This window comes from Pseudopodoces humilis, chromosome 7 (genome assembly GCF_049639895.1).
Source record: "Pseudopodoces humilis isolate 2021_Gansu_Grassland_sample_001 chromosome 7, ASM4963989v1, whole genome shotgun sequence".
NCBI lineage: Eukaryota > Metazoa > Chordata > Aves > Passeriformes > Paridae > Pseudopodoces > Pseudopodoces humilis.
Window position 1 is genome coordinate 40,015,504 of NC_142206.1, and position 26,896 is coordinate 40,042,399.

The 26,896-nt window shown below is 43.3% G+C and overlaps 2 protein-coding genes across 4 annotated transcripts in view; one reads left to right on the top strand and one right to left on the bottom strand.

The window, feature by feature from the left end:
- Positions 1-22,889, bottom strand: AREL1 (apoptosis resistant E3 ubiquitin protein ligase 1). Of its 3 annotated transcripts, none has more exons than XM_088057362.1 (20): positions 22,805-22,889; positions 17,740-17,957; positions 16,491-16,550; positions 15,602-15,828; positions 13,701-13,938; positions 12,553-12,722; positions 12,292-12,472; positions 11,329-11,576; positions 9,549-9,626; positions 8,900-9,041; positions 8,391-8,512; positions 6,589-6,664; positions 6,075-6,184; positions 5,386-5,565; positions 5,111-5,236; positions 4,806-4,935; positions 4,666-4,724; positions 4,386-4,475; positions 3,248-3,423; positions 1-3,078 (listed from the first exon to the last, which is right to left on the bottom strand). In XM_088057362.1, the coding sequence occupies exons 2-20, from the start codon at positions 17,741-17,743 to the stop codon at positions 2,976-2,978; spliced, it is 2,520 nt and encodes an 839-aa protein (XP_087913488.1). In that variant the 5' UTR covers positions 17,744-17,957; positions 22,805-22,889; the 3' UTR covers positions 1-2,975. The 3 variants fall into 3 exon arrangements, with proteins under 3 accessions (XP_087913488.1, XP_005520320.1, XP_014105445.1); XM_005520263.3 differs by having other exon boundaries at positions 17,697-17,957; XM_014249970.2 differs by lacking the exon at positions 16,491-16,550 and having other exon boundaries at positions 17,697-17,957.
- The window catches only part of FCF1 (FCF1 rRNA-processing protein), an 8,640-nt gene continuing 4,607 nt past the window's right edge, over positions 22,864-26,896 (top strand). Inside the window, exons 1-7 of the mRNA XM_005520262.3 lie at positions 22,864-22,959; positions 23,047-23,114; positions 23,273-23,344; positions 23,603-23,751; positions 24,159-24,231; positions 25,125-25,212; positions 25,656-25,750. Of these exons, the coding sequence (XP_005520319.2) occupies positions 22,957-22,959; positions 23,047-23,114; positions 23,273-23,344; positions 23,603-23,751; positions 24,159-24,231; positions 25,125-25,212; positions 25,656-25,750 (548 nt within the window). The 5' untranslated portion in view covers positions 22,864-22,956. The remainder of the gene's footprint in view (positions 22,960-23,046; positions 23,115-23,272; positions 23,345-23,602; positions 23,752-24,158; positions 24,232-25,124; positions 25,213-25,655; positions 25,751-26,896) is intronic.

The following is a 26,896-nucleotide window of genomic DNA, read 5'->3' on the forward strand; positions in this document are numbered from 1 at the left end:
ACTACAACCACAGGCTTCCAAATTTTGGCTGAACTTTGCCAGAAATTCACCAGAGGGAAGTAGGATTTGACCTGTATCATCCACAGCTCCTGTTTTCTATAAACATGCAACATGGCCTGCAGAAGCAGGCTGAAGCCAGGCCCCCTGCACCTCAAAGCAGCTTCAGGAAACACAGAACCTAAGATGGTATCAGGATCCTAAGGATTTCTACAGAAGAGCCTCACTATTAAGTGGCAATAAATAAGGAGCAAAAAAGGAAAGTAATGAGCCTCTGCCAGAGGTAACATACAAGTATAGGTGACCAAAGCACATCCCCATTGCCAGCACTAAGGGCAGCATTAAAAGTGACTGTACTGGGAAAGGGTGTAAAGCTAGAGATAACTTTAGAAATACTATGGTGGAACTCAGGAACATGGGGGCAGCCTGTGCAAACAGAGGGGATGGGTTTAGTTGACTAAGAGCACCCATCCCAGTTCTGACTGCACTTGTGTTAAGATGGAAGTCCTTGGCATCTTCACAGCTGCTGGGAAGTGTTGGGTGCTGGCTGCAATGAAATGAGAAGCATTAAGGAGCTCTTTCCCGTAGAAGTCCACTCGCTGGTCAGCTACTTCATCCTCAGAATAAAAAAAGGCCAGCTCAAGAGAAGAAGGGAGAAGATTCCTGAGGAAGATGTCGCTGTCAGAGCTGGCCCACAGCTACAGGACTGAAAACATCCTCAACCAGGTGAGGCTACATTATGGAAAAAACACCAAGCTATGCCTCCCAATAAGCTGGAGTTAAGCTGAGCACCACCACCTCCTCTCAGTCCCTGGAGAAAGCACTGAAGCAGGGGCATGGTGAACACAGGAGCTGTAACTCTACTGACCATGGAAGCCACCTGCAGTATAAATAAAATGGTACCATACTCTCCACCCAGAAAAGGTCAGAACCTTGCAGAATGCAGCCTGCACTAAAAAAGGGAGAACAGCCACTACTAATGTGATCTGTCAGAGCACAACAGTGGCAACTATCAAGCTGGCAGCCTCGCAGCACCTCAGTGCCAGTGAGAGAATGAATTCACAAGGCAAAGAAATCCCCCTGAGTAGTCTCAATGTTCAGCTGACTGCTTTTTGGCACCAAAATGGCTTATTTTTTTCTGTACAGAAGTAACACACTCAGCCCAAGAATGACTAAGATGCTGCCTTTAAAAACATTTTATAGATGTAGAATATTTCCCACAAATTCCCAGTCAATTCAACTAAGCTATATTTGAAAAGCACACACAGTTAAAATATCCATACTGTGCTCAAGTCTGACCAGATCAGCCTGAGGACAGCAGAAGGGGACTGAAGAGGATGATGTGACATTTTATCCAATAGAAGGTTCTAAAATTAGCTCAGCGATGCCAGTCTGAGAATCCTTTCTGGAAGAAGTCCAGCAATTCCATAATCCAGTGAAAGCTTACACTCCAGGTAGTAGCAATGCATTTCTCCCACTTTGACTCCTGCATGCCTTTGACTTACTTGTTGACTGTAGAAAGCAAGGATCTTGAATTTTGCTTCACTGAAGAACTCATCAAGATTCCCAGACACCCCTTCCCTTTACTTCCCTGGGAAGGGCTGAATGGATTGCCAACTACAACAGATCCCAATCATAAACTTACTTCTCATTCTGGTCTATCCACTCCTTTCCCCACAAGCCAGACAATGGTGGATGCAAGCTGTTGAGTGACCACATAAGTAAAATTCTAATTAACATTTTGTGCTGGAAAGCTAACAGCACTGAATGGAACTGTGGAAATGAAAAGAAGAAGAAAGATGGTAAGATTGGAAGGGCAGAAATCTAGCTGCTCTCCAGGCACCAGCAACTCCCTGGACACTCTGCCCAAAATGCAGTAGAGAAAGAGAAGCCTCAGGCTGCTGCATGATAGAGGTAGAAGCCAAGATCCTGTGGGATGCTGGGGTGGAGGTACCATGTTCTGCCCAGTAGCATCATCCCAACAACAAATGCAAGCACAGTGCGCACTGTAGCTGCTTATTGATCTGCACATAACATACATACCCTGAAGGTGAATGTGGGATAGGCATTGGTGCTCAGCATTGAGGGATCACACTCATGCCCATACTTTCTCTCCTGAGGAAAGGAAGAGAAGGCAAGGGCATGGAATAGCTTCCTGTGCAACATCAACTGTCAGAAACATTCAATGGAGGAGAAACTCCTCTTCCAGTTCGTTTGCAGAGGCTAATTACCAGCCACTGCTGGAGAAGGGCGCTTCTGCTGCTGGGCCCTGGCGGAGGTAGTACAGGATCACTGTCAGGGCCAGCACTTGTGCTCCAGTTAGATTGTTTTCCTCTTTGGGTTACTCCCTCCAGTGGATACTGCCCTTTTTTCTCTGTGGCACAGGCAACAACAGCATCCAGAGCAAGCTGGAGAGGGAGAACAGAAACCCTTCTGGGTCAGGTGCTGAGAGGATGGACAACTCTATTTTCCTCACAGATCATAGTGATCTATCAGGGAGCATCACTAGGGGAGTTGAGCCAAGGTAAAGGAAGTTACTAAGACTTCTTATGAGCCAAGGCTTCCAGCAGAGCTCCATGCTGGTCTTCCCTCTTCCTCCTAGAGAGCTACAGTAAAGGCAGCTCAGCAGATCTCCTGCACCTCAATGTAACTTCTGCTTATGAACTTCATCTTCTCACAGAAGGATGGGTATACAGGGTGCATGGAAATCAAGTGCAATATTTCCTTGACAAATGTGCCAGTCCTTTTGCTTTTTTCACATTGAACCAAAGGGACAACGAGGAAAAGGGAAAAGATGAGCTCTTGATGACATATTTGGGATACAGAAAGGCCACGTGACATCTTCTGGATGACAAATTCCTTTACATAGAGTCTTTGCTCTGCCTTCACTGCCCAAGGGAAGGAGAACAAGCAGAGGATTGAACCTGGGTCTTGCCACAAAGAGCCGAGAGGCTAAATGGTCTCCTGGGAAAGGGAAATCACAGCATGCCAAATCCCTCACAGCCCTCGCTGATAGCTAGCTGCAGCATCTTGTGCACTTCTTCATAGGAGTCATAAGTAGGGAGGCACAGCTGGTTAAAACTGTAAAACAAAAGAAAAATACCATTCAAACTAGGTCTGAGAGGGACCCCATTAGCTGACTTTAGATGGATTGACACAAGCATCACACATGACATTGTTTGCCCACAACTAGCTGGTGTCATTCCCAAAGGCACCATGGAGAAAGTTCCTACCACCCCAGGATACTTGCCAGGTGTGGGCTGTCGGCAAAGTACTGTGAGTTGGAGCTGCAATGATCTGGAAAGATGGACAGAGTGCAGCAAACCCTCCTGGAGGCAGCTGGGAGGAACCAGTAGTGAACTGCAAAAGCCTGGCCAGCTCTTCCTGTGTGAAACTGGAGACCACAGTCCAAAACCACCTCATGACCTGTTACAAACCAAGAAAGGTAAACACAGGTCAGCCAAGGAAATCAAGCAAGCGTATTAGCAACTTGCAAGAATATCGGTAAATTGCAAGCAAGTATTCTATTAACAGTCAGAACTCATTTGTTTTACCAGGGTGACACATAGAGACAAGTATTACATAGCTCCTAATCTAAGAGATGTTCCACACTACTGTCTCCCACCAATCCCTTCCCTTAAAGCAGAAAGGATTCTACTGCTTCTGCTCTCCCCACAGAGATTTTATTTTTAGAAGTACCTGCCTAGGCAATGAGGTAGGTTTACAATGCAGAAAATGCATTTCCTTCTTACACTATGTTAATGTTTTGGTTTTTCACATCATCTGGTACTTCTTCAGGCAAGTAGAACCATCCCAGTGTTTACAGATTGAAAATACAAGTTTCATCTCTTTTCATGTGGGGTGTTTTGGCAGCTTCCATTATTTTTCTAAACAAAGCTGCTACTATTCCCATACCCCTCCCACTGGGAAATGCAGAAACGGATGAGAACCATTAGAGGGTACAAATTTAGGCTACTACATCAGTAGTACCACAGCACTGAACTCCAAACACTACATGTGGGCTGCAAGCATGTTTTTCAAGCATTTCTTAGAGATAAGTATATCACCATGAACATTTTCAGCAGCAGTAATTCCCACCAACTCCTCCTGACTCCCTGCTGAACTGTTCTTAATTAGAGCTTTGCTGGATTTTTTTAAAGAGACCACTGCTGACAATTTTTACTTATTGGTATCTGATTAAGCATCAGCTCTAGTCAGCCAGGCTGAAGGGATGTCTCTAGGGGGAAACATTATATCGTAATGTGCGCAGTCCTACCTGACCCCGGAATTTTTCAGTTAGCCGTTCTGAAAACCCAAATTCCAACCAGTTCTGTTGTATTTGTGATAACTGGTTTTGACAAGCAAGAAGGAGAAACCCTTTAATTTACCTTCTCACGGAAGTGCCAAGATCCTCCTACCACTACAGCATGTGCCTTGAAGTCACAGACACTGATATCTCCAGTACCGCACATAAGCAGCTGGAAGGCAATAAACTGCCGTCAGAAAGTCAGGAGCCCAGGAAACAAGGCAACAGCTACTTTGCACGTTGCAGATGTTTAAAGTGCTTAGAGAATAAACATTTTGGCTTTTTCCCATATCCAAAAAGCACTCCATTTGTCAGACAGGAAGGGAAGTAAAGGTAGAGCTGCTTAGGGAGGCAGCGATTACCTCAAGCTCATTCTCATCAAAAATAGCCAGGAGGTTCTCAGGAACTAACTCATTAAGACCTGGAAGAGAAGAGAAGAGCAGCATGTGCTATGCCCTGGGACATAAAGGCAGACAGGAGCAGGGAGCAGGCAGCATGTTACCTTTCAGGAAGTGATCCACCTCCTCTCTAACCTGATTCGCCAGTCTGTACTGTGCAAGCAGATTTAGGTACAAGATTTTGTTTTCATTGGTCACTGGTACTTGAGCCCCTCCTGCCACCAGTTCGACCACCTGCAAACAGAACACTTGGCCTGAATGTGATCAGTAGCATTCCCCAAATCTGAACTCCCAAACACAAGAAACCCAGAGTAGGCGCAGTTTTCTGGGGCATAGCAGAGTTCTCAGTCCCCACTGCTGCAGGCAATAGGGATTAAACTATCCCACTTTCAGGAGTTGCTTCCCTCACCTTCTCCAGCTGTCCTGTTTTGCTATACTTCTCTTCAGCAAAGACCAGATCCATCTCGCTCACATCATTGTTCAGTATGAAGCACACTTTGGATTTATAGAATTCTGGGTCATCCGTTTCAAAATACTGCGTGAAAGAATAAGAAAACAGGGACATAGAGGGAAGAACAAAAAAAGCCCTTACATTGTTAGCCAGAATTCTGGCTCTGCTCCTTCACCAACATTCAACTTCTCCCCAAACCAACACAGGATTCAGACAAGGCTGGGAAGCTTTACCTTGTAATGCATGCGAAGTCCTATGATCTGAGCAAGGAAGGATCGAGTGAAGCGAGCTCGAACCAGTTGTTTATAAGCACCTCCCAGAGATGATTCATAAAGACACTTTCCTACTAGGCGGCCCGCAAATTCATATACTTTGAGTCGTAAATATGTGGGACGCCCTGGGTTTGGATGCACCTGCAAAGAAGAAGCAAATTGAAATATCCAAGCACCAGACTGACTAGCACAAATAGGAAATATGAGACCATTTCAACTCACTACATCTCTCAAGCTGGCCAAGGAGCTTTAGTGTCATGTCCTCAAAGCTAAGCAATAGAAATAAAATGCCTAAGCCTGCATAGGAAGAACATGAAATGTTCCTCATGCATAGGCAAGAAGCTGTATGAGAGCAGAAATGGATTCTGAAATATTCACACCCAACAAAACCTCTAAACACTTTGATGTCACCTCCTCTTTCCCAAAAATCCAGCCTTCCCTGCTGACTTGCCACCCTCTACTGCTCACCCAGCCAGTTCTTCAACACTTCAATGGGTTAAGTTCATTAAGCAAAGCTTTGAGAAAGGCACAGGAAGTGACTATGAAGGCAAGCTAAAGAATGAGTAATGTAGCACACCACTTAACAGCAGCACTGTTTAACTATCAATGGTCACATTTCTGTGCATTCAGCATAGGAACTGCAGACTCACCAAGGCCTGGTTGTTATCACTAAAGCGGGTGAACAGCTGATTGGTGGTATCAAATAATGCCTTACAAATGAGCTCAAACCACTCTCTGCGTGGACCTCCCCAGTCCAGAGCTACAAAATAAAACAAGTTTGGTCATCCAAACTGGGTCATCAGTTCAAGAGTTTCATGCATACTGCTCAGTATTACCCAACACAAGGGTTCATCGCAATGAACAGCTCTGTAGCAATAAAAAGGGACTGCAAAACTATAGGTTCTTCTCCCAAACCTAGTCCTAGTTGATTTTCTGGTTTGGTTTTTTTTAGGGGTGGAGGGGCAGGATTTACATAAGGTTTCAGGTCCCTATGTAGGTATCGAATAGCACCAGCAGGATAATTCACTAACATCTGTGAGAAAATCAAAGAGCTGGAAAGCCACAGAAGAATGGACATACTACAAGAAATCAGAATTTCAGACTAAAACTACTCTGCCATAATTCCTTTTGCTTCCTCTGCATATATATTCACAGGTAACTCACCTTCTTCATCCTGAAAAATCACTTCAAAGTTTTTGCTCCAGTCAGAAACAGAAAAATTTCGTGTTGCTTTAAAAGACTGAAAAATAGAAAAAGAGAATACCCATACGCACCCCATACTCAATATGCAGTCCTGTACATGTGAACAGGAAAATGCAAAACCCCCATAGTCTAGAACTCAGAAGTATAAAAGTGAAAATTAGAAACACCTAAGGTCTAATTCTTATTTGTCCAAAGCCACAGAACCCAATTCCTCATCTTCTGTTATGAGACACGTTACCCGCATAAAATACTGCTCATCTAAAATCAGTGTGAGGTCTTAGCACAGAAATATCACTCTCAAAGCTGCAAAGTATTGTTTGAAGTATTAAAATGCCTGTGGGAAGGAGCAATTTATGTAAAGCACTTTCAGCCCACGAATTAGATTTAAAATAGGAATGTTTCAAAGAGCACTACAAAATAGCTTGAAGAGAATTACTGAGTTCATACTTCCAGAAAGTCACGATGCAAACAAGTAATAAAATACCCCAAGTGTCTAAAATTTCCTGTGCCCTGATTCTGCACTCCAATTAAAGAAAATTAAAAAAGCTACATGGCAGTCTTCAGTCATAGAGGTAGTTTTGGCTTAGTTTATCCTCAAAGAGGTTAGAACATCATGCTACTCACGCCTCTGGACTAAACACGTTCATTGTGCCTATCAACCTTGGTCACTATAGAGCTTATATTTATTTTTATTATTATCATCATCATTGTTATTATGACACCGGATTTATTTTGTTTTACTAGACCGTAACAATGCTCAAGACAGCGCAGGAATTTCCAAAGTAATAGGAAAAAGTAGTCATGGAAATACTGTTTAGAATGAAGTAATTTTGTCCAAGCTATTAACTGAAACATAATCTCATAAACACTGCAAGCTGCTATATGCAGAAAATATTCTGAAACACAGATTTACTGAGTATAAATCAAGAGAAATCCCAGCCACTCTTGTTTTCCTCAGAAATGTTCTTTCCAGCTTTACAACATTACTGTTGTGAGACACAGGTGGAAACAATAAGTCAGGATAACTGCCTTCCCAGCATACAAAGTATTTAGAATGTCACTTAAGAACTGTATTATATGAATGACTAAGTTCTGTTTTGGAAACATAACAGGTCAGAAATGGTGAGGATTTTACTAAGGGACTCTGTATACAGAATATTTTATCATCACTCTGAACCACAACTAGTAGCCCATTGCTGCAAGAGTTTCATTGCATGCAGCTCAGGAACATCTGACTTGACAGCTTATCTTGCTGAATGGCTCTCTGCCCGAAAAACAGTAGATAAAGACACAGGAGCTCTATGTTCTGTTCCCAGATCTAGGGAAGTAGACAGTCTTTCTCCAGGCCTCAAGTTCCAATGTAAAGTAGGGACAGAGTAGCATCAGCAGATTTCCTACTTTCACAGGCTATGAATCTTTTTACAGAGTCACAGAAGAATTCAAGTTGAAAAAGATCTCTAAGATCATAGATTCTAGCCTTTGACTGATCCCTACCTCATCAACTATACCATGGCACTAAGTGCTACATCCAGGCATTTCTTGAACACTTCCAAGGATGATGACTTCACAACCTCCCTGAGCAGTCCTTTGCAATGTTTAACAACTCCTCAAGCTGCTTGCTGGCATCTGCCTTGAAACAGAGGGACTAACCATTTTTAGCATGGCTTCCCTAGCACATTCCATTTTGGACTTCTTTAGGCACTGTGCAGAATAAAAAGGATGGAGGAAGCACTGGGCTAAAGGAAAATCACTCATACACTCACCGACTCCAGCAGACAGTGGCGGCTGACCTTCAGCGTCACCTTTGAATGAGGCCTTTTCATATGCACCTGTCGTAGCTCTCGCTGAAAGAAGTTCACTTTGTCTTGGAAAGTTTCAGAGCCTCCTGAGAAGAGTGACAATTTGGGTGAGGCCTGAGCTGTCAACACCTCAAACATCTAGAGAGCATTCCTAAGATTGACTGCACAGATCAGCTTTAGAGCCCAGAAGTGCGTTTACCACAGCAAGGTTTGGAGACAGAACTCTCAGGGTAGTTTTGCAATTAATCTTGCCGGTATTCATATTCACAGGTGCACTTTCAAAGAGCCTGACAGAGAAGCCAAGCTGAAAATGAACAGCTGCTGTGATGAAGTACATTCACTAGAAGCATGATACTCCAGGAACCAGAGTTCTCATCAGAAGTCATTCAGTGCTGGCAATCTATTCCCCAGGGAAACTAGCAGACTCAAGTGCTAACTTCCTGACTACTGCACCCACCTCACTGTCCCTTTACCTATGTTTTTATGCAGAGAGCGAATGAAAGTGGCTGCCAAGATGTTCCTCTCCTTGCAGCTGAGCTCCACAGGAGGTTGGATCCCATCATCCACCACCAGTGTCAGTAATTTGTGCACAGGATCAGGACCAAGGTATGAAAACTAGCAGCAAAAAGATGCAAGAAAGAGTAAACCCATCATGCAGAAGGCACAGTATGTTCAGTAGACAGAGCAACACCACCTGTACTCTTAAGACTTTCTCTGCTCCCCCATGTGTATGCAGTTAACAGGAAAACTATTTCAAGCATTCAGACTCCATTTAGGACACTGCTTTAAACTTCACACACAAGTCTGAGGGCTTCAATGGACACAATCACAGCATTTTAGGAAAGTTATGAGGAAAATAACCAAGAAAAATGCAAAGGAATCAAGATTTTTGCCTAGCATTGGGACAAAAGGCAGGAAAGAGTGATAAGACTGGCTCCTAGCCACAAAAACTAGCAAAACTTAGGCACTGAGAGGGAATTCCAGAGCTGAAATTTATGCCACACAATGTTGTTCTGTGGTTGGAAGCCTTTCTCTCCAAAAGGAAAAAACAGACTGTGATTGACAGGGATGACAAGCTAATAACATGGAGGTGCAGTGACAGGTATGTGAAAAGAGGCTCACCTTTGTGCCAGGACACACTCTAAAGGTGAAAAGGCGCCATGGAATGATCTTCAGGTAAAATTCTTTCACTGAGAATTGCTGAGTAACCACAAGGAAAAGAAAACATTAAATGTAACACATCTATTAAGGGGTGTTCCCGAAACACGTGAGGCAGAGGACAGATCCATAAGGCTAGACCTCCCTTCAACCCCAGGAACAGGTTTCAGCAGCATTTGGCACAATACTTACTTGACCTTTAAAGCTCCACACAACTACAAGCAACTTGTTGAAGTAAGACTTCACTGCGTGCATTTATGACGCATGTGGGATGCCAGCATGACACAGATTTTATAGCAGTAAGCTATTGTGTTCAGTAGAATGTCACCAGTCTAATTGGAAAGTAATCTTAAGTACACTTGAGAAGCTAAATTCAGGACAAGATTCTAATGCACTGACAAAAAGGTTTTTGTCAAAGTCACACCAACAGACTACTCCTATTACTCACAAATTTTCACAGCCATTTCAAACATCTTTTAAAAAGCACTTGCAATCGCTAAATTCATGAGATTTGCAGAAATTTATCCTCAGTGTATTTCTGCCAGAAAAAAATACTAACTGTGCAACTCCTGTCTCCTGGAGAAGAAGTTAAAATTTTAGCATCTTTAGACAAAAGAAAACCATTTCCTACACAAACCTTTCCTAGCTGCAATGACTGGAAAAATTGACAATCAGCATTTATCCACAAACAAGCCATATAGGGACAGCAACTCTTTAAAACAGCAGCATGGTAACAGTTTTCTACTGTTTCTATTTCTATACACAGAGACATTCAGGGATACAATTATGCAAGCCTAAAAATCACATTTACAACTTGGCTACCCAAAGGGAGCTTCTAACAGTACCCACTTCTGGTAATCTGCTTTACCAGGTAATGCAGTAGAAAAGAGAATGGAAGTCCAAACAATATGCCAAGGTTGAAAGGATGCTGAGTTCACAGGGACATTGCACCCAAAATCAGTTCTTAGAGCCATGTGCAGTACAGATTTAGGAATCTCTAGCAGCTCCCTCCATCCTATAACTGTTTCACAGACTTCTTTCTCCCTTGGCAGGAAAGCAATTTCTGGACTAGTCTTTCACTTTGGTATAAATCACTGCATTTTCCAAAATGCATTTGAAGAGATAGCTGAACAAAATGAATTTAAATTCATTATTAGATTTAGAGGAATTGTCTTTCTAGTTTCTGAACACTTTAGGCAGTAATAATGGAAAATGGTTACTGTTAATGTATTCTTATTGTAAGAGAACCCTCAGTTTCTCCTGTTTCTTCTACTTATAAATTTACCCTTCGATCTCTGATCATTTTTTGTCTTTTCCTTTTCAGCAAAACATTCCAGAAACAGGAGAAAGACATAAAATCCAAGAAGGTGAGAGTCTCTTAAGTTGAAATTTACAAGTATCAGAAATTGAGAACAGGAATTGCAGGTCTGACCTGAAAAAAGCAAAGGCAAGGCAAACAGTATATCTACTGAGCAATCAGCAAGAAAATTTCCAGTAGGATTTGGATCAGACCTATAAAGATCCTAAAATCTAAAAACACAATCCTAAAACTTCAAGTTCTAAAACACATTCCTAAAACTGCCAAGGTTCATTTTAACATTATCCTCAGTCACAAGCTCCCCATTTGCCATAAGCAAGCCTTTTTTTAACCAAATCTGAAGCTAAGATATAAAGCACAAGGAAGATCTTCAGTTACAGCATATTTCAAACACGCACTCAAGTGTGGTAACTTTATGATACCTACCTTAGGTGACACATAGCAGTACACTTTTTTAGGCTTCTTCACCTTCTCAGGGGTCTGGCTGTCAGAAGGAGAATCTTCATCTTCATCCTCAATTGCAGTAGAAGGACGGCGCTGGGAGGAGCTCAGGTGCATTGGTGGAAGTTGCCACTGAGTGTTGGTATAACTAGGAGCATCGTAAAGGTAAGCTTCAAAATAAATACTGACACCTGAGGTGGACACATTGCGTTCTACAATGTTCTTTTCATTCTCTGAGGGAATAGATATGAAAGAGTTGTGTAAATCCTAATGGAGACAAGAATGAAAAAGAATGCACTGGCCACGACCAAATCAGTAACCTTGATTTTAAATTAAAGGTTACACATCCAAAGGAAAACCCAGTCAAGTGAAACTTTGATAAAGAGAGCCCAGGAGTGGGATGAAAAGATTTCAAGATGGCCAGGTTCAAGAAGTTTGTCTGTTTAGTGACTGGTTGAAGAAAAGAGGCATTGAGAACCTCTCTCTCAGAGCACCAGGCTGAAGGCATGGCCACTTGGCAGCCACACTGAAGTCTGGTTCACTCCTGAAGAAACCAGGAATTACAACATGGTGGAAAAAAACCCAAAAAAACCATGTAAGTTACATGGAGTGTTCTTCCTCCATATGACTTAAGACACAATACATGACTGGCTCAGATGTCAACAACTAGCAAGCAATAAAAATTGTCTAATTTCAGAGGTAAACCTCCTGAAATAGGGGAAAAACACTTGTTTTTATCTGCTAATGGATCAGAGTATCAGCCCCCAGAGATCTCCCCTGTTACAAGCAAGTTCATTTACCTTAGCGTTTTTAAATGAATAGGCTTTCCTTTAGCAAGTAAGCATGGCCAGTCTGCAGGGAAGCCACAAACAGCTCTGCTACATGACTGTGCAAAGCACACTGTAAGAGGACACCTGGAGAAAGAATACCGATTAGGTCTTGACTCACCACTTAGAACAATGATGTCAAAATCACCATTGCTTATGGGCTGGTTCTGGTAGGAGATGCAGGCATGGAAACACCCCCTAGAGTGCAAGGTGAGTCGGAAGAACACCTCGCAAGTCTGCCGGTTGGACACCACAGACTTCTCAAACACCACATCAGAGCTCTCTTCTTCTTGAGGACCCAGCTAAACAGAAAACAAATTAATAAAAGGAGCTCTCCAGCTCACCTGAAGTCATGCAGCAAGGGGTGAGGTTGCACTCTCACCTCATGGATGGAGAGGCTGTAATTGTGCTCCTCTATCAGGGACACAGAATTGCTGGTGGGATTGTCATACTCATCTCTGGGAGCTATCTGTAGAGTGTGCTGCTGCCCACATGTCAGCACCAGAGTGGAGAAATGGCAGACAATTTTGGTTTTGGAGGGAACCACCATTCCTGAAGCAGACAACAATAATTTACAGTCAAACAAATTCTAATGTGAAGCTACAAAAAGCAAAAGAAAAGCAACTAGGGGCACAATACCCTGGAAAATGGGTCAAATCTAAACACATTCTATGCCCCTACATTAAAAAAGCAAAGTATCTGAGCATCTAAGTGTATGGTGTAGTGTGTAGCATGTGCCTTGGATCAGACTTACTAAAGTCAACTAAGTTACTAGTACTCTAAAGAATGCTTTTTCACCATTCTAACTTTCTGCTCAGGAATTTGTTCCCACTGTACACACAAAATATAAGGTAGCTGACACCTAAGAAAACCTGCAAATGCAGCTTACCAATCAAACTTTATTTGGGTTAAACCCAAGCTTCTTTCTGAAGGGATACTTTAGCAAGCTATGTATTTATTCACAAAGCAATGAATAGAGGTCCTTTCAATGACATGTACATCAAACATAAAAGATGCTAATTTGGGTCAAAAAAACAAAAGTGGAAGAAAACAAATTTTAGATGGATAAAAAGGAAATGTTTTTACATAAGTGTGTAATCAAAGGTATCAATGGCAACTGCTCCAGAAGCTTACAAGAATAGAGTAGGGTATTCAGAAAGAGGCAAATTATGACAGCATCTCCAACACAGATACAAATAACTCAATACTTTCACAAAAGGCACTCTCTGACTACTAGATGGATTATGAAGAAGTTACTACAAAACAGAAAATGTGACAGAAGTGGATAGGGATTTTAAGCAGTACTAATAACTTGTTCTGTAAAGCAGTTTCTGTTTTGTTATGTACTGGTAGTCACAAGTATGTTTTACTCATGAGTCTGCTGCTGGGATCTACACATTACAGGAAGAAAATGGTGAAGGTTAACCCCTTCCCTGTCACCTACCTATTTAAGCTGGAAACACATTTACCTACAGGCCTCCAATACCTCCAAGTCTACTTTGAGTCATTAAAGGGCCACTTAGATCTTACCTGGCTGGAAAACTTTGTAGTAGGGGCTGTATGCCACATTCAAGCCACCAAGTTTTACAGTGATTTCGTATCTCCCAGCCCTACGCACAGTGAAAGCCACTTTCACCACATTGGAATTGGGCTCCTGAAGAACTTCCTGGGTTACAGGAATATCAATTGCTAACTCCACATGGCAGATGTGAACTCGCAGCCCCACAGGCCGGTGAGCAGGGAAGGGTTGCCCATTTTTATAGAATAACTGCATGGGAAACAGAGAAGTCCAGGTCAGCAAAAACATACAGAGCACAGAGGAAGAGAAAACAAGTTGCCCTAGGGCAGGGCAAGTACTTCAGCTCAGAAAAGAAAAAATAATTAATAGACATCTCTGTCACACAGACTGTGTTCTCCAAATTGAACAGGGACAAGAGGGCATTGAACAGTCCCATTCTCTTTTGTGCAGGGGTTCAAATGCATGCCCTGAAAAGAACATGCCTCCAGGCATTTCCCATCTGCACTTGTAGTGCAATATTACAGCAGAAATCATGAGAACCCACCAGCAAAAGGAAAAACGTAAAGCCATACCCTTTCAGAGAAACAAGCAGATCTTGTTCATTTGTACAGCTAAGCTCTGAAAAAACTCTTACCAATTTGTTACAGAAAAGAGTGCGATGAAGATGGTGACCTAAGGAGCTGACCCAGTCTTTACTGCTAAGAAGCATCATGATGAAAACAACATGTTAGATAAAATCATAGGCAGCTCAATCACTGAACTGATCTCCTGGACAATTTCAGAAGGTAACATACCTCTAGTTCCTTACAAGGAACATACCTCTATGTATTCTTTCTTTACAAGGAAAGAGCTACACCTTGAAACTCTATATACATGGCTCTTCAAGAGCCAGCAGCTTGTTGGTCAGAGCCTGCCTACCATCTGCAATCAGCCTGCGGTCAGAAAAAAGTTACTGTCATTCCCTGATTCTAGGTAAGAGAGGGTGTGGGGCCTGAAGTAGTTTTCATCTTGATTGACATCAGGAGAAACTAGTGTATGCAAAGCTACTGTTGATGAATAAAGGGCTAAGCAAATGACTAACAAGCATAAAGTGGAAAGGCACATTGCTGGAGCTCATGAGTGTCAGCAAGGTGAAGGAAATAAATTTAAATAGTGGGAATAGAACAAGCCCCTTTCTCCTCAGCATTTTCCACTGCCTGTCCTGGAGTTAGAACTCTTCACTAACCATCAAGCAGAAGGGTTTTCTTCACCTTCCCAAGAGGGATGGGTATGGCAACCTAGCTGAATCTTTCTTCTTATTTTGATACCCTCTTGGATGGGAAGGTGGGATAGAAAGATAGGCACATAAGCCCAGCAAAACCTGATCAAACCTGCTCCACATAGCTCCAAACTCTCATGTTCACTCATCTTACTTCCCCTAGACTTGGCCTTTTGGGTTTAGAGGTAAACAAGAGCCCTTGGCAGGCTTTTACAGGTCTGACAGAATAACAATCCATTCTGCAGTTAATGAGGAGTGGCTATGAAGCTTTACAGCTCTTGGGTTGGTAAAATGCCCATTCCCACACCCTCAACTTCAGCTGCACAACCAAAAGGTAGCACCACGTTTGTTGAAGGCAAGGCTCAGCCCACTCACTTCCCAGTAAAGGAAGCAGCAGACAGGACAAGCCTGGCCTCCTCTGCCTCTTGAGAGGCTTCTGAAGTGAGGGAGATGAGACTTTAAGAAGTGCAAACCTCAAATATACACTTACAGACTTTTGCAACATAGTAACAAAGTAAAACCACAGATAGCTTGACTACTCCTCAGTTACATCTGGCTTAGCCCCAACAAAAAACCACATTTGAAGAGCCCACTCCTATCTCAGACCTCTGTTCCTGCCCACAAAGCTGCATGGAAACAAAAATATTGCCTTACATGCACTCGGAAGGCCATGCTATGGCCCACCTCATAGGGGTCCTTCCAATCCCAGGAGATTTTGCAGGACCGGGGATCCAGGTAGTTGCCTCGCACGTAGTCATAAATAGTTCGCTCCCCGCGGCGTTCCCGGTCCTCATGCTGAAGGAAGCTGACTATACGTGCGGCAAGCTCAAAGAGGAACTTAATGGTGAAGAAGAAAGCTACAACAGATACTGTGATCCCACCTGCAGCAGGGAGAGAACAAAGGGTGGTTGCAGAAGCCAAGGTGGCTGAGTCAGGCTCTAAAATCCCCTCTGTATCAGCCAAAGATGCCTTTCAGTTAATGATATTCTACTCAAATGCAAATTAGGTATTTAAGGCAGATGCTATTGTGTGAATATTTATGGTTTGTGTTATGATACAAGTAAGGTTAGAAAATATCAAGTCTCTTAAAACTCTGCAAATGACTGCAAACAAAGGAAATAGTTAAAGGTGGCAGAGGGTCTCAGGTAAGGCTTGCAGACATCCCAACAAAGACACAGAATTCCTTTCAGATAGCAAGTTAGAACTACAGAGATTCCTTTCAGAGAAACATATAACCAGACAACTTCTGCATAACACATTATGGCTGGATTAAAAAGCATCACAGATGCAACTACCCTCCACTAGTTCTCAGAAGAAAAAGTAAGGGGATGGCTTAGGAATTAGCCAATAAAAGAACTTTAGGATCAAGAAGAATGGTCAAGAGGCAAGTCTGCCTCTTGATGAAGCGCAGAGTGTGAGGTGACAGTAACTTCATGTTTGTTGGATAAACTCTGAACTAAAATGAAATCAAAGGCTTTCAAGAAACACTTCTAAAGCCTATGGAGAGGTCATGAAATACAGTGGCAGCCTTTCCTTCACTTACCAATAATGTAAAACATCAGGTCCCTTCGGTGAGACACACAGCCGAGGATCACAGCTGCATCTAGAACACAAAATAGGCCAAGTCCAGTCTAGCGACTTTCTCACACACACTGGCCTATATTTAATCTATGGTTCCTCAGAAAAAATGCCTACTGATCACTTGTCTTCCTCTCCAAGGACATCCCTAAAGCATTATTCCATAAAATTGAAATACGTGAACAGCAAAACACACTACAGTTCTCCCTCTGTCACAGATTCCCATTCAGATTCAGGGACCTATAAGAAGGACAACATATCAGCCCTTTGAAAACAGTGACAGCAGGCTCTGGGTACTGCAAGAAGGAGGTATTTTTTGCAGGATCACCAGCTTCAACAACAGTGGCCAAAGACACTCATCCAAACTGTCACACCTAGTTGCAAGCCATGAAGTTATCTTCTACTCTGATATGAAAGCATATTACAGAGCCACCACCAAAATGGACAGAAGCTGACCCTTAGCCAGCAACCTTGGAAGAAAAAGCTATGGAATAACAGAGTTGCAGACAAGACCATCCCCATTTGCTCATAGTAAACAAAATCCTTCTAGGCCAGAGGTGAATCTATTTTTGCCCTTCAAGTCTACAGCAGAATGTATGAATGCAACTGGAAAAGAGTCCATTTGTATTTTCCTTCTCACTTCTGCAAAGTGGAGCCTCTCTGCTGAAACTCTCACTGATCAACACAAAAGCTAAAACCTTCTGTTTGTACACCATTAAGCTTACAGCAATTTTAAGAGACACCAATCTAGACTCAAGTTTTCACTGAGGGGACTGCTAAACAAACATGTAGTAAAAATACCACACCCAGAACAACATGCTGTTTGGTTGATAAGACATAGCTGACAGATGGAACAAGAGCAGCAGCAAGGAACGCGTGTGACAATTAGACAAAGGATTTGGCATACAGTGATGCATACAATATAGCTCACCATGTCACCATTCAGTTAGTGAGAAGCTACATTGTGCATTCAAGCTGCCCTTTTTTTTTTAAACACAAAAGGGGAGTTATTCATCAGTCATTTCGACAGCAGCGATAATGGACATCAGCATGCAGAAAGCTTAAACAAGGTATTTCCCCCCAACAATAGCCATGACTTTCTAGCCCAGCAAATCCCCTTTGCTGGCCTCGACACAAAGTCCAGCCCTCCAACCAAAGAGCAATCACACACCTTTACGCAAGTGCCCATGTTCTAAAAGCGAAAAATATGGTACCCATTCTTCAGCATCCTTCCGCTTTGTGCCCAGATCTGGGACACACATCAGCAAGAAGAGGCCATAGAGAAGATTATCACAGAAAGAGTAACTCTTGGAACTTGCATCACAGAATCACTGCTGCAAAATAAGGACTTGAGCACAGTAGTTTCTTCCTCTTTGTGGAAAAACAGTTGTCCTGCAGTGCTTTTCCCTTAGCCTGCAGTTTGCTAGCTTTCCTGGAAAAGTAAAAAAAGAAGAGAGAAACGTTAGATGTCTACATTGTGGATAAATCTAGCAAGCAGAAACACATGAGAGGTGCAAGATGCAAGAGCATCACTAGACATCAAATCCATGAGAGGTGTTATAAAAGTACCACTGTAGATGAGGTGCAAAGCTTAACCATATCCTCCACCTCTATCTGTCATAATCCCATTTCATTATAGGACCCCCTAAAACTTGCACATTCAAATTAAAACAAAACACATCCCTGCCTCCATAGGTTTCATGGAGCAGCTAAGAACCTGCATGCTGTTCATAAAGGAGTATTAAGGATGGAAGCAATAACAGATAGCCTAGGAGGACTACAGAGAGATTGTCTCAACAGCCAAGGATCAGGTTAGAAAAGCTAAAGCCCTGATAGAACTAAACCTTGCCAGGGATATCAAGGGCACCATGAAGACTTTCTATAGGTACATTGGCGATAAAGAAAGACTAGGGAAAACATGTTTCCTCTCCAGAAGGAAACAAGACCTGGTTATGCAGGACAACGAGAAGGATGAGGTACTTAACTTTTTCCCCTCAGCCTTCACCAGCAACTGCTCCAGCCACAGCAACCAAGTCACAGAAGACAAATGTAGAGACTGAGAAAATGAAGAACTGCCCACTGCACTAGAAGATCAGAGGGATTTTTTGCAAGGGCATGTAGTGATAGGACATAGGACAAAAGGAAGGACTTCAAACTGAAAGAGTGTAGGTTTAGATTAGATATAAGGAAGAAATTCTTCAACATGAGTAGTGAGGAACCAGATCAGGTTGCCCAGAGAAGTTGTGGCTGCTCCATCCTTGGAAGTGTTCACAACCAAGTGGCTTTGAACAACCTGGTCTAGTGGAAAGCATCCCTGCCAATGTCAGGGAAGTTGGAATTAAATGATCTTTAAGGTCTCTTCCAAGCCAAACCATTCTACAGTCAAGGTAGCCCTTCATACCCAACAAATATATATACTATCTTCAAAATTATTTTGCCCAGATTTAAAAGGCTATTTGTAGTCAAGCCTCAAAATAAAAGAAAACAGGTTTTTCAGAATTCTTGAACCACAAACAAACTAGATTTTGGGTTTGGTACTGTTGATTTAGGTATTCAGGAAATTGCGATCCCCATAAGGGATTTCAGCTTCAGCAGTACTATCCACTAAATTACAGTTTACTGTCAGGATTGAGATAAAAAAATTAAAATTTAACAGCAAGGATTGACGCAGCTCACAAAAACCAGGACACATGCCAGAAGAAACACCACAGAGCCTACACAATCAGTATCTGCTCATTCAGAGCACAGATTACATAAAGGAGTGAGAATGAAATTAACAGAGCCAGGCTCACCAAGGCAGCTGTGCGTTAAAATAGTCACCTCTTTGGGGATGTGATGTGCTCTTCCTGCCTACCATTCCACAACCTCAGCTGTCACTTCTTCCTTAGACCCCACTCATCTATTTTCCTCTTCAGATGGCTCTTATTTTCCTCCATGCCAATAATCATACAGATCTGGCTGCCTTTACACACTTCTACTAACCCTTCTAATGTACATGAAAATCAGCCAGCAAACCTGTGCAGAGCTTTTTGGTTGTGTTGCAGAAACAGCCAGACTTTCACTGTCTTTTCCTCACCCACCTCTCAAGGAAAGTCCCACCCACTCATCTATTTTCCTCCTTCCTCTACTTTTCCCCAGTGCAACAGTGTTGCAGTCCTCAAGGCATAAATTCTCATTCTCCTCCTAAGTAAAGCATCAGCTTTCTAAAATTATAAATTTCTCTCTGTTAAGGACCACACAATTAAGGACCTACCAATTTCCTTGGTATTTTAGCTATTTCAACAGTACATATCCAAGATGTGCTACAAATGACTGGTTGAAACTCTGCTCTAGCTTGGCCTGGCTGTGGAATGTGTGTGACTGCTCCCCACACAGCTGGGGAATTTCACAGAAACTTATCAATATTAGGAATCTACAAGATCTCCTTCCAGCATCTTCATGTCACAAAAAACCGACAAAGTTGTCTCCCACAAAGTGGGTCCATCTCCTCAAGCTATTTCTGCTTCACTCCACAACTTCTTGCCTTCTGTGAGGCTCACCACAGGTCACACAACCTCTCTCTCAAGCATAGAAAGATCCATCAGTTAAACTTCAGGATTTTTAAAGTCAATTGGAACCTGAATCTCTTGATCTGGTTTGCAGAATTTTTGAACTCACTGGACACAGGGAATCAGTTATCTCAGTTTTATTAGTTAATCAGCACAGCAACTTGGCATTTTATTATCCCTACATGATGTGGTAAACAAGACACCAATCTGGGTGGTCACCAGAGATGAAGTGGCTGTTATACAATCAACTTCCTTATAGCTTACTCACTGCCAGCAGCCTTAAGGGTGCTCTTGCAGCTGGAACACATTGAGGTGAAGAACATAGTTGTAAGTAGGTGGTATCCAAGATACAGTGCCACTCATTTAAAAGAATGCAGATGTGAATTAAAACGGTAACTGTGCTGAGAACTGCTGGGTAACTATCTGGGAAATAAATTCTGAGAAGCGGCAATATAAGGTGCCATCATAGCTAGGCTGGAAGAAAAAGTGCTGAATTATCCAACAGGTTTTAGTAATCTCAATCCAAGGACAGAGCAAGTGATGGTCTCCTGCCACCTGCAGGGAAAATGGGGATTTGAAAGCTTCACCTTCGTTTGACTCAAGGAGAGAGATGTACTGGCACAATCAGGGTAGACAGCATGGAATCATAAAATAAACTGCATCAGTGCCATTGCTTCCTCAAGTCAGCAAGGAAAGGAAGTTCAGTAACAGGAATACATTTAGCTTGTGCTGCTGCCAGAGGAACACAGTGCAGAGCTCCAGAAGGAAGCACAAGTGTAACACATACAGAAGGAACTGTAACATAGTAATGGCACATTCATGTGGCCACAGATACAAAACCAGCTAGGGGCATGCTACACAGAATGCATGCACTGAGCTCCTAGGAAATCTGCTGTGCCTCTTGATTTTATTTGGTGCACTGATAAATTGCCATTCTGCTCTTAACAACAAACCTTTAATTTTGTTTTAAAGCCTTTCTTCAGGATACTACCTCATCCAATCAAGATAAGAGAACCATTTATCTCAGTGGTGAATCTCTCAATCCATGTGCAAAAATGTCCACCCCCAATGGCACGTCTGTCTCATGCCATACACAGACGACTATTCTCTAGCAGAGACAGTATTTTCTCACACTAAGTAAAGCAGGCATAAACCAACAAACAGGAATGCCCATGAGAACTTAACTTTAAAATACACTCACGGAAAACTGAAAAGTCAGCACAAAAAACAGTAAACAGAGTCCAGTATCAGCTGTCAAAGACAAAAACTGCATCAATGGTCAGTGTCTACACAAAACAGTCATTCTCTTATTAGGGATGGGATTTGTCATATGAATTTACATACAAGCTATATAAAACAGTGTCAACAGGAAAACAAAAAAAAAAGAAAAAGAGACTTCTGTCAACTGCTTAAGTCTAAGGACTTTTTTTATTGTGAATAAACCACCACCAAGTCTGTCAGCTCCTCCTGTCCTCCTCAAACACAGCAAGCCAGCCAGTCTCATCTTGACACCAAATCTGCTTCCTAAGCCAGGACAAAATTCAGCCACTAGCCCTGCTGCACATCAGTGGCAAAGCAGATCACCCTCTTCTTCCTCAATTATTTCTCTTCTCAAACCACTCAGGGTCACTTGAACAGCATCATGTGAACTCTACCAATTGCATTTCTTCAACCAACAGTTAAGATAGGTATGATCACTCAGGTGGAAAGTTCAGCTGTGGTTTTCCTAATAAACATGGTTTTTCTTTCAGTCTAATTTTCTTCCTCATTGTCAGAGCATAAGTCACAGTTCTACAGAGGCCACTACTTCAGGAAAAAACTCCTGAGTGGTTCCTCATTGGCTGCTTTTTCTGACCAGCACACCAGATAAAACCGGTTGTATTTGGAAGATACCAGCAGTTACAAAAGCTCACTAATCCCAGAAGCTTTCGTGAGAAAGGCCTTTTTTTCTCCCTTCCCTGCACAGGGCACGAGAAACCAAGTGCCCCGGACCGGCCCAAGACCTTGGAGAACATTTTGGTTCATGTGCAGAAAAGACATTTTGGGTCAGACTACACCATTACGGCTGCATGAAGTACAGCTAAAATTATGCTCATTCGCTAAGATTTCTGATCACAAATATTGGTAAAATCTAAAGATAATGACGACCCACTGTTTTTCATTAAGAAGTTCATGAACTAAGGCGTGAAAAAACCAGCACTACATTAACTCTTAAAAATACCCAAAACAGTCCAGCAAGCTCAAGTGAGTGAGCTGAAGACCTCCGTAACGTCCCGGCTCTGCTAAACAGAGACGAGAGGGCAGGAGGGCGATTGCTGTGCTGCGGTTCCCCTTCCAGCCTGCAGCAGCGGTGGGCTCGGTGGGGCCGCCCATCCCCGCGGCCTTTCCACAGGCGCCAGCTCGCCCCCACTACTAACATGTGCCCCGCTACCCCCGCAGCGCCGCGCAGGCGGCGAGCCTGAGCCCGACTGAAGAGCCGGAGGCCGCCACACGGCAGGCAGAGCCGGCCCTTCCCGCTCGCCGGGAGCTCGGCCCCACCGCGGCCCTCTCGGAGCCGCGGCTGTACCAGGCCCACCGCGGGTGCTCCGGGCCGGCAGCGGGGCCGTCACCCCGGGGGACGCCCGGCACGGCGGGGCGGCAGGGCTGCGGCTGCAGCTCCCTCGCCCCGGGAGCCCGTTACCCCGCGCCCGGACCCGAGAAGGCGGGGAGGCAAACGCGCTACCGCTGTTACCGTGGTCTCCGACGACGGCCGCAACCCCGCTGCCGCGGCCCCGCGCTGGCGCTGCCCGGGGCTGGCAGCCGGAGATGACGCGCTCCCGGGGCGGGGCGCAGTGACGCACCGGAGACACCGGCAGTGGCGGCGGCAGCGCCGGCAGGGTCGGCATGGTGAGCCGGGAGCGGGCTGGGCTCGGGGTCCGGCTGGGATCGGGGCTCTCCTTAGCTCATCGCGGCTGTGTGTCCGTGTCCTTGCAGGGGAAGCAGAAGAAGGCGCGGAAGTACGCGGTCATGAAGCGCATGATCAGCCTCCGGGATGAGCGCATGTGAGTGTGGCTGCGGCCGGGCCCGGGCCCGCGCGGGGCCCTGGAGCGTCCTCGTGTCCCGCTCGGGAGAGGCGGGAGGAGGTCCCTGCCCGGGTCTCTCCGCCGCTAGCAGCCCTTCCTTATCGCTGTACCCCAGTAGTGCCTATGTTTCTTTGCAGTAAGGAGAAGGATCGCGCAAAAGCCCCCGTGAAGAAGAAGGAGGACCCAAGTGCCATCAAAGAGCGGGAGGTGTAAGTGCTGCCCAGGCACTGGGGAGGGAGAGAAGGGTAGAGGGAGGGCCGGCCACGCTGCAGGCTGGAACTTAGAGTGTTTCTAAGCGATACTGTCAGAAGAAGTTGTACCCCAAACCGAAGGATTGTGCTTGGGCTGCAGCAGGAGGTCTGATGGGTCTTTCCACTCACTATCCATCTTTCATCCTGTACAAGTTGTAGGATTGGACGTGATGTTAAATGCAATTAACTGATTTGAATTCTTTGTCTTCCTGGCAGCCCCCAGCATCCCTCTTGCTTGTTCTTCCAGTATAATACACAGCTGGGTCCCCCTTACCACATCCTGGTTGACACTAACTTCATCAACTTCTCCATCAAGGCCAAACTGGACCTAGTGCAGTCAATGATGGACTGTCTCTATGCCAAGTGTGAGTTTCTGCAGCGCTCACAGCTTCTTCAGACCACACAGTGCAACAGTGGGCTCACAATGTTCCTTGTTACCCCCATGCAACGGGCTGAGAATAACAGAAATCTTGTAAAAAGAATATATGGTATAATCATGGAGCTGTGGTAACCTTGGCAATGTCTCTGGTTTCAGTAAAGTAACAGTTTTAAAGTGCTAATCTCAGCAAAGGTAGAGTACTAATAACTTAAAAATCTAAAATTACCATGGCATGGTTAAACTTGGTGGCTCTGCATTTCAACACCTTGCAATATTATTAGCTGTCACTGTAAGTAATACATTATAGAGTTCCATGATGTTTCTGGGGCATGTGGGCACTATGTAGGGGTCTGGAATAAATCCTGCTTTAATATGGGCTTTTTTTGCATTTAGGTATTCCATGTATCACAGATTGTGTAATGGGTGAAATCGAGAAGTTAGGACAGAAGTACCGTGTGGCATTAAGGTAGGTATAGGGCGTTCTTCTCTGGTTCTAGAACTTAATGCTTTAATATAAATAAATGGAAAACACTTGCTATGACTGGTACTCCTGCACTAGAGGGTGGTTAGATTATTGCAGGATCCTAAACTTGGTTTTATTTCTCTATCTCTATGCGATCTGTATAATGGTTCAAGTTTTAGAAACAAAATGCTACGTATGAATGCACAATATTAATTTGTAAATCTTTTAAACTCCTAAGACTTTCAATGTAATGCTTTATACCGTTTCTCCAAAAAAAATTAATTCTAGAATTTCTGAAAATGAATAAAGAAGTGACCCCCATCTTACAGAACTTTTCATTCATACTTTGTGTTATTCCTGTATGAGTAGGTACCAAGTACTGATCATCTAGAGCCAGGTTTTTGTGTGATCTGTACAAAACTAGTCCAATGTAGTTCATGTACATTGCTCAGATGTATTGTTCTTTTTATTTTGGCCTGCTGTGTTGTAAAGTATACGAGTGCATACCCTCAACAGCTTTGATGGTGCCCTTCAGACAGGAGATGAAATGTCCCTTTATGTATGTTGCAAATGATCACATGCCAGAAGTTCTAGTTTTTCCCCCAGATAACTTATTTCAAATTACTTTGTTTGGCAATGACCTAACATTGTACAGATTTTGAATCCAACAAACCAGTACTAAGAAATACTTAACCTATAATAACTATACAAATTGCATTATTTTTTTTCTTGCAGGTCATTTCAGTTGACTTTTGTCTACCATTTACTCCATCCCTCCATCCTTTGTTTTGAGAACAATGTCTTGTATGTCAGAAAGGAGTGTTCTTGTTCCTCCATACTGTGTTCCTGTACTCTCTGGTCTGATTGTTGTGATGCTGCTTTTTATGTCCCCACAGAATTGCCAAGGACCCTCGGTTTGAACGCTTGCCATGTATGCACAAAGGAACCTACGCCGATGACTGCTTGGTGCAGAGGGTCACTCAGGTATTTCCCTTTCTGACATTTTCTATACTGTGCTAACCTACTAAAAATTCCTGAACCCTCCTAATTACTGACTGACTTAAACAGAGTAACTATAAAATCTCACCAAGGAGCATTTACAGTTTTAGCACCACTTTATTCGATGCAAGGTATTATCTTCCCTGAGCATTCTTGCTGTATAGGACAGCATCAAGAAGCACTTAGGATGGGAAAGCTGTCAGCTTGAAAGGCTGGGCAGAGTTTCGGAGATTTATTGAGTCTATTGTGATGGGCAGAAGGATGTTATTAGTCTGCTGCAGAATTCTGTATAAGTCCTGGTAATGCCTTGCTAAGGACTCTCAGTCTTCCTGTGTTCAGTGAGCTCACTGAATAGGAACATTGGTCAGCCATGACTCCCTTCCGGGGTTTGCTGGTGTTGAATCTCACTTGCCTTCTTTTTTTTTCAGCACAAATGTTACATTGTGGCCACAGTGGATAAAGAGCTCAAGCGGAGAATACGAAAAATCCCTGGAGTGCCTATAATGTATATTTCCAGGCACAGGTAAGGGCCCCCTGGCAGGAAGGAATCCTGCCCAGTGCAATCCTTGTCTGACAGGGATTCTGTCCCCACATACTTGTCTCCTTCATTGCCTGTAGTGCAGGCTGCAGTAAAGGGCCTGGTGTTTACACAGAAGTTGAGGTACAGTTACTGCTGGGAAGAGACTGGTCACAGACCCATTTTTATTGCAGTCTTCATGTTCACTTGTCTTTACCTGAAGAAGTGGTTTCCTTAAGGCCAGTGTTTCCATAGATAAGTTTTGCTTACCAGCAGCAGCAGGACTACCAGGCAAATGCATTCTATAGGTTCTTGAAGAAAAGAACCATTCTTGTTCTATATTCTATTTGGTAGCTTTGTGTACCCTAAGAGATTGAATTTGCTTCTTGAGTAAAAAACCAAACCAACTCAGAAGGATACTCCTGCAGCATGAGGAGCTTGATTGCTATAGATATGTAAAGTTTTAACTGATCTACAATTAGAATGTGGCTCAAAAGATTTTTCTCTCAAAACACCTTTTCTCCTTATTCACTGTGACCATGAACTTTTGGAAAAGGCTGTCAAGGGTGATGGAGTCACCATCCCTGGGAATGTTCAAGAAATAACTGTCCATGGCACTTAGTGTCATGGTCTAATTCTCAAGGTAATATTCAGTCAAAGGCTGGACTCAGTGATCTTAGAAGTCTTTTCCAATGTAAAGGATTCTGTGAATTATAAGTTGAATGTCAAAAATTTTATTTTCTGTGGTGATCTGCTCTTTAATCCCAAGTCAGATCACAAAAGAGCAGGTTTTTTTCCTTCTTTGGAGATGGTGAGTTTTTTGAGATGTCCGATTGCTGAGTTTAAGGTAAAGAATAACAGCAACTTTATGAAGAACTTTTACTTTCAGAAATGTTTTTCTTCCTGGGGATCTGAGCTGCAGATAGAAATGCAACAAAGCTTCTTGCTATTCAGTCTGCCTGTAAGCCTGTTGCTGCATGGGTGTCACAAATGAATGATTTCGTCCACTTGAAGAATCACTGTGAAAGATACACTAGCAAAAGCAGCTTTTAATATAACATTGTAGCAGTGCAGCTTAACAGAGTTTAATGGCATGGTTCATTCTAATATTAAAGAATGAAACATACAAAGGAAAATCAACTTAGAATCACT